Source organism: Trichomonascus vanleenenianus (genome assembly GCF_965637985.1).
Source record: "Trichomonascus vanleenenianus strain CLIB 3782 genome assembly, contig: TRVA0_013S, whole genome shotgun sequence".
Classification (NCBI taxonomy): domain Eukaryota; kingdom Fungi; phylum Ascomycota; class Dipodascomycetes; order Dipodascales; family Trichomonascaceae; genus Blastobotrys; species Blastobotrys vanleenenianus.
Genome location: NW_027481874.1, coordinates 300306 through 317595, shown reverse-complemented (window position 1 = coordinate 317595; position 17290 = coordinate 300306). Strand labels below are relative to the sequence as shown.

At 48.4% G+C, this 17290-nt stretch overlaps 10 protein-coding genes across 10 annotated transcripts; 8 read left to right on the top strand and 2 right to left on the bottom strand.

Moving 5' to 3' along the window:
• Positions 1–416: 416 nt before the first annotated feature.
• TRVA0_013S03136 (uncharacterized protein) lies at positions 417–1142 on the top strand (the record flags this gene model as incomplete). The annotated part of the gene is made up of 1 exon (XM_076684214.1): positions 417–1142. One exon carries the CDS (start codon positions 417–419, stop codon positions 1140–1142), a length of 726 nt encoding a protein of 241 aa, XP_076541689.1.
• A 364-nt stretch (positions 1143–1506) lies between these two features.
• On the bottom strand, positions 1507–3786 carry TRVA0_013S03114 (uncharacterized protein; the record flags this gene model as incomplete). The annotated part of the gene is made up of 1 exon (XM_076684213.1): positions 1507–3786. One exon carries the CDS (start codon positions 3784–3786, stop codon positions 1507–1509), a length of 2280 nt encoding a protein of 759 aa, XP_076541688.1.
• Positions 3787–5835: 2049 nt separating this feature from the next.
• COG7 (Golgi transport complex subunit COG7) lies at positions 5836–6588 on the top strand (the record flags this gene model as incomplete). The annotated part of the gene is made up of 1 exon (XM_076684212.1): positions 5836–6588. The coding sequence occupies one exon, from the start codon at positions 5836–5838 to the stop codon at positions 6586–6588; it is 753 nt and encodes a 250-aa protein (XP_076541687.1).
• Positions 6589–6764: 176 nt separating this feature from the next.
• Positions 6765–7259, bottom strand: RSA3 (Rsa3p; the record flags this gene model as incomplete). Its single annotated transcript, XM_076684211.1, has 2 exons — positions 6765–7141; positions 7190–7259. The coding sequence occupies 2 exons, from the start codon at positions 7257–7259 to the stop codon at positions 6765–6767; spliced, it is 447 nt and encodes a 148-aa protein (XP_076541686.1).
• A 310-nt stretch (positions 7260–7569) lies between these two features.
• Positions 7570–8752, top strand: TRVA0_013S03048 (SHNi-TPR domain-containing protein; the record flags this gene model as incomplete). The annotated part of the gene is made up of 2 exons (XM_076684210.1): positions 7570–8418; positions 8477–8752. 2 exons carry the CDS (start codon positions 7570–7572, stop codon positions 8750–8752), a joined length of 1125 nt encoding a protein of 374 aa, XP_076541685.1.
• A 245-nt stretch (positions 8753–8997) lies between these two features.
• CDC3 (septin family protein) lies at positions 8998–10804 on the top strand (the record flags this gene model as incomplete). The annotated part of the gene is made up of 2 exons (XM_076684209.1): positions 8998–9007; positions 9465–10804. The coding sequence occupies 2 exons, from the start codon at positions 8998–9000 to the stop codon at positions 10802–10804; spliced, it is 1350 nt and encodes a 449-aa protein (XP_076541684.1).
• Positions 10805–11709: 905 nt separating this feature from the next.
• Positions 11710–12530, top strand: POM33 (pore membrane protein of 33 kDa; the record flags this gene model as incomplete). Its single annotated transcript, XM_076684208.1, has 2 exons — positions 11710–11754; positions 11802–12530. The coding sequence occupies 2 exons, from the start codon at positions 11710–11712 to the stop codon at positions 12528–12530; spliced, it is 774 nt and encodes a 257-aa protein (XP_076541683.1).
• A 312-nt stretch (positions 12531–12842) lies between these two features.
• MSK1 (lysine--tRNA ligase MSK1) lies at positions 12843–14471 on the top strand (the record flags this gene model as incomplete). Its single annotated transcript, XM_076684207.1, has 1 exon — positions 12843–14471. One exon carries the CDS (start codon positions 12843–12845, stop codon positions 14469–14471), a length of 1629 nt encoding a protein of 542 aa, XP_076541682.1.
• A 691-nt stretch (positions 14472–15162) lies between these two features.
• TRVA0_013S02960 (class I SAM-dependent methyltransferase) lies at positions 15163–15951 on the top strand (the record flags this gene model as incomplete). The annotated part of the gene is made up of 1 exon (XM_076684206.1): positions 15163–15951. One exon carries the CDS (start codon positions 15163–15165, stop codon positions 15949–15951), a length of 789 nt encoding a protein of 262 aa, XP_076541681.1.
• A 268-nt stretch (positions 15952–16219) lies between these two features.
• RNH201 (ribonuclease H2 catalytic subunit RNH201) lies at positions 16220–17173 on the top strand (the record flags this gene model as incomplete). The annotated part of the gene is made up of 1 exon (XM_076684205.1): positions 16220–17173. The coding sequence occupies one exon, from the start codon at positions 16220–16222 to the stop codon at positions 17171–17173; it is 954 nt and encodes a 317-aa protein (XP_076541680.1).
• Positions 17174–17290: the final 117 nt, after the last annotated feature.

Genomic DNA, 17290 nt, shown 5'->3' with positions numbered 1-17290 from the left:
GCAGCTCCCAATGTAGTAAAAAGGTGCAGATCAAGTTTTACGGATTGGGCAATAGGTAGGCATATGAATGATAGTACCATTGCAGCTTCTCGGAAGTGGATCTCAAATACGCAGTACTGTAGAGGAAAAAGAAACGCAATACGTAATCGTTTGCTTGCTTTACGCGAAGGACTGTAGCCAGGTTTGACGTACGCCCTCTTTATACATAATCTCGGAGCTCTCTCTCTTGCTCGCCGCGTTACACTTTTTCCCTCTCTCCGTCAGGAGTCAGCTAATTCAGGCCCTTCCCTTCCCTATCCTTGAACTCACTCTAGTCATTCTTTTATCCAGTATCCAGTGAGAAGGCTTCAAATAGCCAATAGCATCCCCTTATTTTACGCTCGTTTCTGACTCTTTTTTTTTTGGGTGATCGCAAAATGTATGTGTCCAACACTCCCATGGAGCCTTCTGCTCTGAAAGATGCCATCAAGGAGGAAGCATCCAGAAGTGGCAATTTCTCCTCCGGCGTTGGCCAGGTCGTCCTGATCCTAGTTGGCAGCTTGATGGTCGGTGTTGCTCTAGACACCGTATGGCGAATGGCCAAGCGAACCTATAGGACCGCTACGGGCCGAGAGACTAATATGGGAGGGCTCATGATTATGTTATTATTTGCAATCCTGGGGCTAATCGAATGGGTCTACTTGGAATTCGTGGCCTGCGAGGGCAACCATTTGATGGAGTCCTTACAGTGGACCAATCCGACTCGGCGGTTCTTCGTAAGAACGTTTAATGGAATTGTGCCAGCTATAGCCGTTTACGTCTATTGTGCATATATGCTTCGATGGAGGTACACCAAATCAATTCTACCCCTTGAGGAACGACGGGCTATTCCCAAGCAATTCGCCATTGCCATCATGTTGCTTATGATAGCCAACGTTGGTGTTTATTTCGGCGATTTGGCAGAGCAGGACAACTCGAGTCCGCCCTCTTTGGCAGTTATTTATGTGTTTGTTGGCGTCATGCTTCTACTTGCAACACGGGCCCTTTACCATTGGATTGATGGTATGGCACATGCCCTGCGGATCCACAGTGAGGAATTGTCTCCTTCCGCTTATGAGAAGCGAGAGTGGTTTAGCGAGATGGGCATGGAATTCAAGGACTAAAATTTGCTACCTGTACACCACTGGCGAGTATTCCGTTACTGGCATATCTAGACGACACTGACAGACAGACTGCACAAAAATACCATGACGGCTAACGTGCCCAAAAGTGCAATTGGGATTATCAAATATTTTTTTATTATTAAGCCGGCTTAATAGATTTGTAGGAGATAATAATTATAGATTTTTTGCTTGAAACATTCATTTCCATGTCGTAAATTAAAAAAAAAGTTGATAATAATCTACTCAGGCGAAAGCAGCTCGTGAAAATAACGGGCGTAGAAGGCACCAAGGACAATGCACGCCAAGATTGCAAGGACAGCTGTAGTTAGGTAATCCAATGCGAGTGTAACCACTGTCCCACGTTTTAAATTACCCTCGCCTGGACAAAAAACGACGTGGTCGTTCGTCTCCGCCTGGACTTGGGGGCGGGTCCATCCGGGGAACTTACCGATGAACCTGAAAGGGCTCGCCGGTTGAGGGCCAGCTCTCTTGGTAACCCAGACTCCGTCTTTCTAGAAGGGGTATCGGGGTCACTGTTAAAAATCCGCCGAGGCTTCGGGATAGAGCTCTTGGGGGTCCCAACGGGAGTCAAAGGGTTGAAGTTCTTATTTAGCAGCGGAGTCTGAGAGTTATGGCTTACGGAGAGAGACAGCGGAGAGGTACCTTCTGCAACATGATATTTTCGCAGCTTCTCCTCCAGCTCTTTCTTCTCCCTTGATAAGCGCAAGACATCTTTTCTCGCATTGTTGTATTGCGACGTCAAATACTGAGACTCGCTGACATGTCGCTTCTGCTCGAGACGGAAGGCTTTGAGTTCAGATTTGAGTTGAGAGAGTTCAGACTCGAGGTTGGAGTCGCAGCGGCCGTCAATGAGACGATCGTCGTGCCCTGCAGCCGCCGTTTCGTACTGTTCAAAGGAGTTAATGGCAGACTGCAGCTGCTCGATGAGACTCTCCAGCTCATGGTTTGTTGCTTCGGCAGTGTGCAACTGGGCATCCTTCTGGGACAGCAAGGCATTTAATTCGTCATTGGCGGATCTCGACACGGAGATCGATTCCTGCAGAGATTGAATAGTTTGCTCGTAATCGTGGATGATCGACTCGACCGCCGACTGGAAAGCAGTTGATCGCGTAATTCGCTCTTTGGCCGACTCAACGCTACCGAAATCAAAATCAAACACAGACCCGCCATTTCGCACAGGCGTGGTCGGAGTGCTAGAAAACTGGCCATCTGCCAGCGCCGGCGCCAGTGGCGAATTACAAGTCGAAGTGGATGCGCTGCCCACTGCCACTGCCTTGCTCTTCCAGAACTGAATTTCACGCTGCAGGTTGTCAATAGTGCGAGCCATTTCCTCGCGCGAGGCCTTGGTGTTGGAGGTCTGAATTTCCGGGGTTAGCTGAATCGACCTCGCTCGCTGAGCGTACGTTAATGTATTTAGCGTTTCCGATAGATAGAGCTCTTCAGTCGTAATACAGGCAATCAAGTAAGTGAGTGCCTTCCCGCCCAACGAGTCTTGCAGCGCCCTCGTTAGTTTGGAGTCTCGGTATGAGATGTGAGAAGTCGGGCTCAGCGACAGCTGAGAGATGACCTTGCCCAGGCTCGAAAGGCCCGAGTTGATGGAGATGCCTTCTTTAACACGGCCTTCGTTACTAGCACCAGTATTCTTAATCCGCTCACTGCCCGCCAGATCAACGAGGTTTAGCTTTGAAGTGAGTGTGGTCACGATGCCAGTACTCTCATTGAGATGTTTCTGAGTAAGTTGGATAGTGAAGATGGCATGTGAACGGGATGACTGGGCATTGATGTCGGTAGAGTTAGTCTGGCGGACGGTAGAGCCCTGATCCAGCACCGCCAGCAGTGTTTCAAAGTTCTCTACGACAACCTCCTTGAGACCTTGGTACCAAATACCACCTTTGGAGTCTTCCCTGATGGCAATTTTGGTATTTTCCTGCGGGTTGAGGAGGTCAATGAGCTGTTCGTTGTAGATCTCCACATATGTAACGGAGACGTTCCACGGACGCTTGTCAAGATCCAATGCATTTGCGAGAAGTTGATTCTTCGGCGAAATGTGAAAGGATGGTGGTCTTGCGCGGAATGGGACGGGCGAATTAGCCCCGTAGCCGCTAGAGCCAGAGCTAGGCGATGCGAGCTTGGCAAATAGAGCAGTGGCCGCTCTCGCGGTCACTCCCATTGACTCTTCACTTGTCGTACTCCCGGGAGTTCCTGAGGTACCCATTGTGTAACTCTTGCCGGAGCCCGACTGACCGTACGCCATAATTGTGACGTTGAAGCCCTGGATGAGCTTAGAGATGCACGGTTCGACGTAGTTCCAGATCTGAACTTGCGTAGTCGACGGGTCAAACACGGCATCAAAGATGTACCGCTTCTTGCTCCCGCTATTGGGCTGCGAATACACAGTCACGGACTTGTTAGAGGCCTCATCGACTACCGAGGGCCCCATAGCTCCGCCCAGCTGGGGCTTGATTCTAACTGCAACGTTGACTGACACAGGCCCCGATGGAACCTTGCCGAGTTGTTCGTCCAGCGACGCAGCAAAATTGATTGAGGAGAGGGACGACGAGGGCCGGTGGTGCTGCCTCGGGGACCGGAGCCCGGCGGACGAGGACGATGTCGACGAGGACATAGTGTTGGTCCGCGACAATGTCGGAGAATCCATCCTACCCTACAGTAACACTTCTCGGGAACCGGGTCGTAGGAACCAATCAAAGCGCCCGTCGATAGCTCTCAAAAGAAGCGGAGTTAGGTTAGTTTGCCTATCTCGTGTGTATTGTAGTGTAAGGGGAGCAAGGTGGAGATGTATATCGCCCCAGATAGAGTGTGGAGCGTATTTTTTTAAAATGCAATAGAGACTCGCCCAGGAAATAAGCTCCTTACGTTCGGGGTTCTCGTAGATCCCCCAAAGCTTTCCTGGCGAGATGAAAAGCACTGTTGTAAAGAGTACAATATCTAGTCCTACTTGTAGACAAGGTTGGGTATCCCATTCTCCAATCCCAATAGGCGGACGTACTCAAAGATGCCTGCATGAAACTTGTCGAAAACAGTTCTCCAGCAGAATAAGGCACGGCGACAGAAATTTTCTGGCTCAAGTATGCAAGGCCTCCAACACACGCCTGCAATCACCTACTACTGTAGCCGTTTTAATATCACATGGACACTTTCGCCCCTTGCTACGCAATTGGAGCCAAGCGCATGGCTAGAATTACAAGATCTCTCGCATATTTATATAATTGTCCCCGATCTATTATAATCAATTGAGATCAATGAATATTTACCACTCTATATTCCGTATGGAAATACGTAAAGAGGGGGGAGGGGGGGGGGGGGGGGGGAATGAGGGGTCTTGGGTGTCTGTTTCCCCCTGTTTGAGATTCCAACCCCTGAATCTGTAGAGGTCTGCACAATAGTTTTTGAACTACACTTGTAATGCCAGGTAGTTGAATCTTTCCCGAGTGAGCCTCAAAGTTTGAGGGTATATGCCCTCGATGATTACAGATTTAATTACTTTGGCACTGAGTGCAGATAGCTCCCTGTCGTCAGAGGAATATGGTCCCTAACGGTCCTCCTAACGGCTGGATTGCGGGTTGCTGGGGTTACTTCCGCCGGAGGCCCGCTCCCATTGACAATCCCAGTTGTTACTGAATTAAGCTGTTGGTGATGTGCAGCCGTCTGGCCTTGTCCATTTGAAATGACTACAGTTGGGTCGTCTCCAAACTTCTTAAGATGACTCTCAGAATGGTCTCGGAAATTGTCGTAGACTCGACTAATGGTACTACTGCTTACGCAAGTCCCCAGTCTTTGCAAAAAGTCAATATCCGATGAAGACATCCCATTAGCATGGAAATACAATCCAAGAATCTTCTGTATTCCGTTAGTTCTCCTATTTGTGTAAGCAGAAATTGCCATTAGCAGAAGTATCCGGCAGTACCGGTAGTAATCCACATTGCAGAAAAGTTTTGGGGCACAGGCTTGCTACAAAGCCAGCGTCGCTGGTGTATGCTTATCCAAGAACTTTCGAGTTTCTGCAAGGTTTAAAACTGGCTCTGAAGAGGTATTTACCGATGAGGGTTCTTCAATTGTTGGGTCTTTGAAGAGTTAACTTCTAGCCAGTACCTCAAACTCATCGTCAATGTACTTAGAACTCAGAAGTACATTTGAGATAAGCTCCATCAATTCACTTTTGTTGAATAGTTCAAGTAGAAAATTGGAATTGCGGACATAGTCTTTCAACCTGGGTATGTCTGCCTTGCCCTGAGCTCCTTGCAAATTTACAAGTCTGTCCAGAAGCAATGTTACATTTATTAGCCTTTTTCGTATTGATGTCATTATTTCTGTTATTTTTTTCCTCCTTCCGGATCAATCTCTTTTCCTCCATGGTCAGTCAATCTTCTACGGTATCCCCCAGCGCTTACAACCGTAACTGGTCTTCTGGCTTTCATATTCCTCATATCTTATCATGCAGTTAATTCTGTTGTTATGATTTGAGTGTGGAGAGGTACCTTAACGTTTCAGCCGATTTCGCGCGCCGTCGGAGCGTTCCCATACTAATGATGGGGTGAGTTGTTCCGGTCGCCAATCTGCGCGCGCAGGCGTTGCCACGACTGCCTGCAAACTAGACACAGTCGACAGAGGAGTCGAATAGGAGTGTGCTGGAGAGACGGCAAGAGCTAAACCGATGAATAAGACCACGGATCAGATTGTAGAGCAATTTTCAGATCCGGAACTTGTGCCCCATGGGTATATAGACTCAGCTCTGACTCAGCACAGTTCTAGCTCTAGTAATCTAGATAAACTGCATTCATCAGCGTCACAACTGTTATCGCAGCTCGACCATTACTCTCAGGACCTCACCTGGCAGCTCGAGAATATCACCAATGAACTGATCAGAGTGTCTAACAAAGTGTCGTACGAAGTAGAACTGCTGCGTAGCGATGTGCAAGGGCTCACTACCGATCTGGACAAGCAGTCGGTACAGAACGTTCGCCGTCTAGAGAGCGATACAGAGACAGTGAGCAAGCTCAAGAAGCTCGATAAGGTGACGCTGCGCATGAACGAAGTCCAGCAAGTTTTCGCTGACGCTAAAGCATTCGATGAAGATAGTATCACCGCCGAAGTCATGGGACTGGTCCATTCCGGCAACGGGCAGAATGCCCTAGACAGGCTTGACCAAATATACCAATTGTGCCAAGTGTGGAAAGGCACTAGTATATACCCGACACGCATGAAGTTTATAAACGAACTGAGATCACGTATTGATAAGATTGTGCAGGACAAGAATCAACAAGCTCAACAGCAGGGCAAGCTGCCATTGTCGCCAAAGCTGCAGACATCGCCTACCATTCAGCAGCAACAGCAGCAACAGCAACAGAAGCAGTCCGACAGTTACTACGGTCTCTTTGGATCGTTTACAAAGAGAATGGGCTACTAATCACGACAGATCGACGTACCACGTTAATCACGAATATGGATGAGCCGCCTAAATCATTATCAAAAGAGTCACATACATTCGTCCGTCATACAATATTGTTTTACTTCGGGATAGAAGGCGCCCCGAGATACTTAATTACAGATGATGATTTGCATTGTTTCTGCCGGTGCTGAAGATTATTTCTGGCTTTTTATAATCTCCTCCCGTTCCTGGAGATCAAACATGCTAGAGCCTTGCTTCAAGGCCTCGATCAATAAATACAGGCTCTTGTCGCCGAAGTCCTTCGACTGTCGTAACTTGTCCAGGTCTTCGGCAAACTCTGAGGTCATTAGTTGGAGGTAGTAGTCGTTGAACGCGGAGTCATCTGATTCGGGTTTGAGGGCCTCGGGCATGATGGTCTTGGGATGGACAGTTGGGGCCTTGATCTCTTCCGACTCGATATTCAGATCATCCACCTCTTCCGTCATTTCGACGTCTCCGTCGTCATCTTTGATTTCTTTGGTTTCCTTGGTAGAGCCATGACTGCTGTCGGAATCAGAATCAGACGAAAAGTCTACCCGTTGTTAGTCAGTTATATGCACAGACAGCTAAAAAGACATACCCTCTGTTCGAGCTTTTCTCTTTCTTCTTCTGCGTTTTTTGTCGGCCACACCAACGTTTTCTGGGGCCATATCGATAACGGGTTGGTAGTGAAAAAGATTTGATAGTGGTGATTGATATATCCCAAACATGACCGACCAACGTTCATAAGCGACCCGACGCGAAAGCGTAGCTACGGAGGTTTTAGAGGGCTGGCCCTCCAATTGCGCTTATAATAACAACGCTACAGCAAACTTCTGAAGTAATCACCGGTTCTAACTACGAATCCTTTCCTTAGCTTGCAATCGCTCATTCAGCAAAGCTTACAGTAAAGAAAAATCAATTGTCACGTGACAAACGTGCGGCTGTGCGCAAACATTATCATTAATTTAGCACCAAAAAATGTTGAACTCGATTAAAACCCGCGTTTTTGGAGCTATAATGACGAACGAAAAGGGCAAAAGCGAATCTCCATTCGTCTCCTACGGAGACATTGAAATCGACAAGAAGGTAGGCGAAGGAATCAAGGCATTTGCTTTGAGATCATATGAGGAAGCTGTTGAGCAGTTTGGCGACGCGTGCCGTCTGTACAGCGAAAAGAATGACGGCGAGGAGGATCCTGAATTGCTGTTCCACTATGGCAAGGCGTTATACAGAGTTGCAGTAGAGCAGTCAGAAGTTCTAGGCGAGAAAGCCCAGAAGAAGAAGGAGGAAACTCCAAAAGATAGCGATACAAGAGACGAAGGCGATGACACAAAAGCGGAGGGCGAGGAGGACGAGGGAGAAGAAGCAAAGGACGAAGGCGACGTAGATAAGGACAAGGAAGGAGATAAAGAAGGCGAAGAAGAAGAGCAGAGTGACTTTGAAGTGGCATGGGAGATTCTAGACCTGACGAGAACGCTGTTCAGTGCGAAGCTGGAAAATAACCCCGAAGACGTGACAATCAAGAAGAAGCTTGCCGAGGTCTACGATATCCTTGGCGAGGTGTCGCTTGAGTCAGAGAACTTTCAGCAGGCAGCCGAGGATCTGGCCCAGTGCCTCGAGATCCGGTCTCAGGTGTATGAAGAGTCGCACCCGCTGGTGTCTGAGTCCCACTTCAAGCTTTCCCTGGCCCTGGAGTTTGACTTTAGTACTGCCGCGAACAAACAGAAGGCGGTCGAGCATATGGAGAAGGCATTGGAGAGCGTGAAGCAACGAATTGCCAAGTCGGGGCAGGAAGACCCTGATCTTATCAATGATCTCGAAACACGGGTAAGTGACACCAATTACCTGAATTCTTATTTTTTTCTTTACTAACAACTAATTATAGCTGGAAGATTTAAGAGCATCCGAGGCGCAGGTCAATGCTGTTAACCAGGAGAAGGTGCAGGCATTGGACGGACTGGTTGGCCAGGAAGCCAGCAGTGTGTTGAAAACCCAGCTTCTGGAAGCCGTATCCAACGCCAATGACATATCTGGTCTCGTTCGAAAGAAGAAGCCAACCCCAGCAAGCACTAGTACCACCTCCGCCTCGGGAACTTCCACCCCAAGCAAGCGAACCAATACTGACGACTCTACGCCAACCAAGAAGGCGAAGCACGAGTGATTTACTCCTACAGCTACATATACGATAATCTACACTATACCTCCGTCCTTCCTGTCGGGTGCTTTGTACCGTAATCTTGGTAGTACTGTATGCACTTTTAATTATGAGATCTCTGAGGCCCCCCCTGAAAACGGAGGGATGTCTCGTCTCCCAACCCCTTTTTTCGGCCATGTTGTTTTACCCCCTCCACTCACTCCTGCACACGACAAAATCCCAACTTTTCAACACGTAACAAACCCGTAAAAATGGCCGAGGGTAAGTATGCGAATGCGCGTGAGAATCTCAGTTCTAAGCGGATAAACGGTTGATTATGTCACTCTTTGGGGACAGAAGCTGCGTATAAACTACTTAGCTCCACGTAATGAAGGGCTGAATGAAAGAGGCTGAAGTGTCATTCTAAGGGACATGACAGGAGATTATTGGGGAAACTGAAAATGCTTGCGAGTCGCTGGACGTTCATTCTTGAATGGATTGCATTATTGGTCTTGGAAGTAGATTGTTATACGTTTCTTGGTGAGACGGTGACAGATCACTTCGAAATTGAACGTGTGTTCCTATCTACGATACGGAATATGCCCCATTTAGTTTCGTTTACCAGTCATGTTTCCTCCAATGGATCTCTAATCGACCCATAATCAACCGTTTATCCGCACCCGTGAGGAGCGCGTCGTAAAGTTCAGAGCTAACCTTTCGCGTGTTTATTTTTTTTTAGATTCAGAGGAGCGAGTTGCAGTTGAGGCGCCATCCATTGCACCACTGGATTCAATTGAACCAACAATGGAGAACAGTTTACGGTCTCCGGTGCTCAACCACACGAGCTCCAACCCGCTACCAGAGGCGAACGTCATTCGGCGCAAGCTCAACGGGTACGTGGGGTTCGCTAATCTGCCGCAGCAGTGGCACAAGAAGAGTATCAAAAAAGGGTTCAACATGAACCTCATGGTCGTCGGCGAGAGCGGGCTCGGCAAGTCGACCCTGGTCAACACGCTGTTTAACCGGGCGCTCTACACGCCCAAGGAGCGCAAGGACCCGGCCACCGAGACGCCCAAAACGGTGCAGATCAACTGCGTGTCCGAGGATCTCGAGGAGAATAACGTGCGGCTGCGGCTCAACGTTATCGACACGCCAGGGTTCGGCGACTTTGTCAACAACAACGACTCGTGGCAGCCAATTGTCGAGGACATTGACCAGCGGTTCGACGCGTACCTCGAGATGGAGAATAAGCCGAACCGGGCACCATTTGAGGACAACCGCATCCACGCCTGCATCTACTTTATCCAACCGACGGGCCATTCGCTCAAGCCGCTCGACATTGTCGTCATGAAGAAGCTACACAAGAAGGTCAACCTGGTGCCGGTCATTGCCAAGTCGGACACGATGACCGACGAGGAGATCACAGCGTTTAAGCGGCGAATCCTCGACGACATCAAGCACCAGGCCATTGAGGTGTTTGAGCCGCCACGCTACGAGAACGACGACGAGGAGACCATTGCCGAGAACCACGACATTATGTCCAAGGTGCCGTTTGCCATTGTCGGCTCCTCTGAGATGGTCAGCACTGCCGACGGGCGCACCGTGCGAGGGCGTGCCTACCCGTGGGGCGTCATTGAGGTTGACAATGAGAACCATTGCGACTTTGTCAAGTTGCGGCAGATGGTCATCAAGACACATCTCGAAGAGCTGCGGGAGCGGACCGCCAATGTTTTGTACGAAAACTACCGAACCGAGAAGCTGTCTTCCATGGGCATTCAGCAGGACCACTCGGTGTTCCGAGAGGTCAACCCAAGCATGCGGCAGGAAGAGGAGAAGGCGCTGCACGAGGCGCGACTGGCCAAGATGGAGAGTGAGATGAAGGCCGTGTTCCAGGCCAAGGTCGCCGAGAAGGAGGAGAAGCTCAAGAAGTCTGAGGCGGAGCTGTTTAACAGACACAAGGAAATGAAGCAGCAGCTGGAGCGGCAACGAGCTGAGCTCGAGGAAAAGAAGGCTAGACTGTTGGAACAGGGACGAATTGCTGACGAAAAGAAGTCGCGAAAGGGTTTCTCACTGAGATAGAATTATGGCTACTATTAACTCCTCATTGTTTTTTATTATTTGTTACGTATTTGACTTTTAAATCCCGTTAAATTTCGAAATTTGTAGATCTATTAAAGGGGCCATATGCTTTACATGTAGTATCGGTGCTTTTACTGGAAAGCGCTTGCCAATGGCTTAATTCTATTTGACCGCTCAAGTTATCTTGATGAGCCAATTCCTAGGTCTATTCAGGCCATCTCGTAGAAGCGTGTTGATTTAAGTAATTCGTATATTTGTAAGTTCCAAGTTATCACCTTGAAAAAAGTTCAATTCAATCCTTCAATTCCTGATAAGATAGAAAAAATTAAAACCGTTGTTACCAGTACGGTACTACCTTACCGGTACCTTTCTTTTTTTGATACAGTATCATACTCTTATACAATAAGTTAGTCATAAATCAACGTCATTATCCCGAACCAAGTTCACAGATAACACCCTGAGATGTACGCGTGTCAATATCTTTTGTCGCTCGTTTATCCATCAATGAAAGATATAAATCATCACTGGTTAACTGTCAAAGAAAGAATTATATATGCCTGCAATCTTCAACCATCAATGAAATAAAACTCGTAGAGCATCTCTCGAAAATTCAATTGCTACCGCAATTGGCTTTCTTATCCATACAAAACACTTCATCTCAGTGATATAGATCCCTACGCGAGAGCGGAACTACGGGGTCTAAGAGGGATACCCCCTACCATTGATCGCCAATACTGTATCTGTAGTAAGTTGATCTGTTGCTGGGGAGACTAATCCCACGTTGCGGCGCCGTGGAAGGTTAAGGTTGCGCATAGAAAACCTCCCAACCTCCGTCCGCCCTGTGAACAACTGTGTACATCGCCAAACCGATCCCAAGGGGAAACAAGACAGTTTACCGATCCACGATGGCTAATCAGGGCCCAGCTCCAGGAATAACCGCTCTTTTCAAGGTAAGGCTTAGTATGCTCTTTGTTGAATTAGACTAATATTTGGGAAGACGACGCAATTCGCGTGGTTTTTGGGCCATTGCACATGCCTTACCGGGGCACTCATCTACGCGTTGTACGCAATGCGAGTGTTCAAAGCCCCGAGCTTCCCCATCTTCTGGTACCGGACCTCGTTCGTGGCGGCCATTTTGACGTATGGCATTATCCTCAATGAGACGTACAAGCAGAAGCGAATGAAGTGGCCTTTGCTGTTGCAGGACGACAACGTGCACTATCTGATGATCTCGTTCATGTGGCTCTACGAGAAACCCTTCTTTGGCACACTACCTCCCTTCATTGTGTACTCACTCTTCCACGTCCTGACCTACTCGCGGTCGTACGTGCTGCCGCACGCGGGTTTCCCGTCCTCCTCGCGGCTGGCCAACCAGATCAACACCTTCATCAACCGGTATAACGACCCGCTTATGATGTTTGCTGCGTCGAGCGAGATCTTCCTGCTCATGCGACTGGCCGTGCTCTTCATGACCTTCCGAAAGGGCACGACCGTGCCGTTCATCGTTTACTTCATGTTCATCAAGTTCCGGTACGACCAATCCCAGTTCACCCAGACGGCGATCCGGGCGTGGGAGGTGCGAATTAACAACCTGGTCGCCGGACCAAACACTCCCTTCTTCCTCAAGAACGTGTGGCTCGGCTTCAGGGAGGTCGTCAAAACCTACATTGGGCCTATCCTCAGACCTCACTCCGTCCCATCTGCCGACCGTTACCGGTCCATCTAATCTGTCCCTAGCTCTCTCTCTCTGCCCGTCATTCTCCAATAATGGTGGTACTTACCGACGATGATAATCAGGGGTACAGCGGCTGGGACTTCGGCGCGCGCCGATTGCACCATGAAAAGTTTCGCTGAAATTCAACGTCCATTCAGCGATCGCGAAAGATAGTGAAGTACACCCTTTGGTAGGCTAATTTTTTTTACTTTTTTTTTTATTATTTTCCTCACCAGAGGCATACTTGGTGGAAGAATGCTATTAGGTCGGTGCAGTCGCCCCATTCTCGCCTGTGGCGTGCGGCGGCCTACAGCATTAGTGCAGATGAGTCGATGGTACTCGAAATCAGTGTACGAAAATAAGAAATCGACCCTCACAAGCGACAATGAGGCGGCGGACTTCGCAGCCCGTAATAGCACTCTCCTCACCGAAGATAAGGCCGGCAAAAGGCCCCTGTATCCTCTGATAGACTCAATGATCCCTCGGGGTAACGACAAACTGCGACTGAGGGAGTTTAAACGCCGGTACGAACCCCACACAGAGCACACAAGCGACCCCGTGGTGAAAAACCCTGTAGTCATTAGTGGCCGAATCGAAAGCATAAGGAGGGCAGGGAAGGGCCTGCTCTTTGTAGACATTGTTCAAGACTCTTCGAGAGTCCAGATCGTGGTCAACTTGAAGCGCCTTGCTGGGTATGGCATTGTAGATAAGAAAGAAGCCAACGAAAGCCATAGGCTTCTTCGACGTGGCGACCATGTCATTGCAACCGGGTTCCCCTGGAGAACGAAGAGCGGTGAGTTTTCCCTGCTCGCAGACCGAACTATCCAACTCGCATCGCCGTGTCTGCACCCGCTCCCCACGAACCTCGTTGACCAGACGACAAGACAGCATAATCGAGTGGTCGACTTCATTGTCAACAAAGAGGCGCGAGAGATTATTCTCATTCGGTCTACCGTTATTGCATGCATAAGACAGTTCCTTACCGGGCGCGGGTTCCTTGAAGTTCAAACTCCGATGATATCTACTAGAGCCGGAGGAGCCGCTGCAAGTCCATTCACTACTTCATCTACTGCATTGTCATCTGACGGCAAAAGCGTTAACTTGGCGCTCAGGATCGCGCCTGAGCTGTGGCTCAAGAGACTTGTCGTGTCGGGGTTCGAGCAGGTGTTTGAAATTGGTCAGTGCTTTAGAAATGAGGGCATTGACGCGACGCACAACCCAGAATTTACTACGTGCGAGTTTTACCAATCGTACACGTCGCTGGACGAGCTTATTAACCTTACCGAATCTATGCTGCGAGACATTGTTAATCGAGTCACCGACTCCTATCCTTCCCTCCAGGCTCAGCTAACCACACTATCGCCCCTCTTTACACAGCCGTTCAAGCGCATTGACTTTATTGGTTCGCTCGAAAGCATTACCAGACAAACTCTGCCCGAAGAACTAACTATAGACAACCTGATTGCATACTGCAACGAGGTGCGGCTCCCCGAATCGGATGAACTAAGTAGCTCGGCCGACATAGATGCGGCTCAGCTTCTCGACAAGCTTGCGGGGCACTTCCTCGAGCCTTTGTGCCAGGAGCCGACGTTTATCATCAATCATCCGCAAGTTATGGCTCCTCTGGCCAAGTCGACCACTGTTATCATTAATGGCATCCCGCGACGCATTTCTCGACGGTTTGAATTATTTATCCAGGAGAAGGAATACGCCAATGCCTATGAGGAGGAGAACTCGCCTCATGTTCAACTCCAGAACTTCATGGAACAGGAAAACACTGCGGACCCTAACGCCATTTCGGATATCGGCTATGTAGACGCATTGAAATGGGGATTGCCGCCAACTGGTGGATGGGGGCTGGGGATTGATCGGTTGTGTATGTTGCTCACAGGCTCCAAGCGGATAGAACAGGTCCTTACTTTTGGAGGAGTTAAGACTGTCAACTACCAGTAATGTCTTGTAAATAATCTTCTTTTTCTATAGAACTTTAAGTGTCGACACTCAGATACCTGGTTCGCACGCAACGGTTCGGTCCCCGAACTTTGCACCGCCCTGCGAACTAAATACAGTCATCCCTAGCATATCCCCCCTCCCCCCTTAGCCTGACAGTGTGATATGCCGAACCGTTGGTGTATACAAACGCAACAGAAGTCCTGACGCGGGCTTGCCATACTCTGTCAACATGGCGTCAGCTTAAAGACACAATAAGAAACAACATCGCATGTACACTACAGTAGGTAGTACATGATATGGGATCCACTACAGCAATTGATAATATCTACCAATAGAATACTTTACAAGATGTCTTGGCCAAAATCAGCAGCCTTGAGCCATACTCCATCATGACAGTGGTTCCACTCGAAACACTTGCATATGAGTCGAATGAATTTGCATACGTTCTATCAGTCGAGCCTTACACTGCCCCCAACACAACAGTTCAACAGACGATCTGATCCTCCATGTGGAATGTGCGAGGCGGCAGGGAAATTGGTCGTCTCGGACTTTCGCAGTATATGACTGTCGAACTCCGATATCGGATATGAGTTTTGGCGTACATACCCCGCGCGTACCCCTCCTACAGACCTAGAGGCATATAAACCAAAATCAACCACTCTTCTCTTCATGCTCAGTAATTGTTAGTAAAATGCCTGTCAATACCTTCTCCACCGGCTCTTACGATAAGAACCACGAACTCTATGACAAGGTCCGTCAGAATTTTGTTTCTGACGCCGTAGACACCCTCGTCTCCGAGATTAACCTCAAGGAAGGCTCTACAGTCATTGAGCTTGCATCGGGCACTGGCAAGTTCACAAAGGCCATTGAGAACAGAGGATACAAATTGACGGCTTGTGAGCCTTCAAAAGGGATGATCGCATCGTTTAAGAAGAACTTCCCCAATATTCCCTGTATCCAAGGCGATAGCTACAAGCTGCCATTCAAAGACGCGTCCGCCGATGCAATTCTCATTGCTCAGGCGTTCCACTGGTTTGCTGACACGGAGGCGGTTGCCGAGCTGGGGCGGGTTGTCAAACCAGGCGGATATATTGGTCTTATCTGGAATTACGAGAGTGTCGATCAGCTTCCTTCTGACCACTGGCAAAAGCAAACTACTGATTATATTTACAGCCATCGTGGCGACGTGCCTCAGTACCATCTGCAATGGTGGACTAAGGCGTTTGAGAACCAGTCGGTTTTCGAGACGCCTTACCATGAAAAGCATTTCCATTTCCAGAAGAAAGTCGCCAAGGACTTCCTATGGCCATACTGGGAATCGCGAAGCTTTATCACCAGCCTCCCAGATGAAAAGAAGCAGGCTGTCCAGAAGGAATTGAACGAGATCCTTGAGGGTGCCATCAGACCCGGCGATGTTGATCAGGACGGTCTGTTGACTGCTGAGAAGGGTACTCACATAGTTTGGGCAAAGCGACTGTAAGTGCACCCGCAGCGCACAATACTTATTCTCCACAAACATGGCTTAAACATTGCTTGATAGCTCTTACTACTCATAGATAACGGAGTATTTAACTTTATTCTGTTTACCAGTTATAATCTTTAGCCATTCAGCATTTGCGCGTGCACGCATATGCGGAATAAGTTTGGTATTTTAACAATATTAAGTGAAATAAACTGCCCCAACGCGTAAATTGAAAAATGCAGGACGCGTTTGTCCATTTAGTCCTAAAGCCAAAGGATAAGCGAACATGACTGGAGCAGATGTGACGGTCGAAGAGACAAAAGAAAACGTGCCGTTCATACCGCCATCGCTTCCGGATCTAGCGAATTGTAACATTCACAGCACTCATACTTATTTGACTGAAGTGCCAGCGGTGATCAAAGCCAATCCCGCTGAACCGTGCATCCTAGGTGTTGATGAGGCCGGACGAGGACCCGTCCTAGGCCCTATGGTCTATGCTCTCAGCTACTGCCCTATATCTTTTAAAGAGGATTTGGCCAAAGTCGGTTTTGCCGACTCGAAGGTTTTGAACCACGAAACCAGATCAGCGTTGCTGGAAAGAATATGCAACGATGAAGAGCTTAAATCGAACATTGGATGGGCATCCACAATTATGACGGCAAGAGATATTAGTAGCGGCATGTTACGCCCGGAAAACCAGTTTCAATACAACTTAAACCAACAGGCCCACGATACTACAATGGCTTTGATCCAGAAAGTTCTCGATCTCCGGGTGAAGATCGCTGAAATATACGTCGACACCGTTGGCCCACCAGAGAAATACCAAGCAAAGCTTTCAATGAGATTCCCTGGAATCAAAATAACGGTAGCTAAAAAAGCAGACTCACTGTACCCAATTGTGTCAGCCGCATCCATCTGCGCTAAAGTTACTAGAGATGCATCTTTGATAACTATTGACGAAAGTAATGGGACCTGGGGTAGCGGTTATCCCTCAGACGGCAAGACATCGACTTGGCTAAAATCAAATGTCGACCCTGTGTTTGGCTGGAGTAAAGTAGTGCGTTTCTCTTGGCAAACGACTAAAGATGTCCTTGAAAAGCATAATGGCGTTGAAGTCGAATGGGCTGACGACTTTGCCAAAAAAAAGAACGCTGCTAATTTTTTTGCATCATCGACTACTTCTGTTAGCCAATTGGTCACCAGTAAGGTGTACGGTCTTAATGTAGACAAGCTGACTTAATAAACTGCATCAAGAACAGCAGATAACGATTACCGGTTTACCGGTACTTGTTACATTATTTGAAGTCTAATCATTAATCGATAAAGTATTAGGCATAATTCGTTGCATTAATAGATT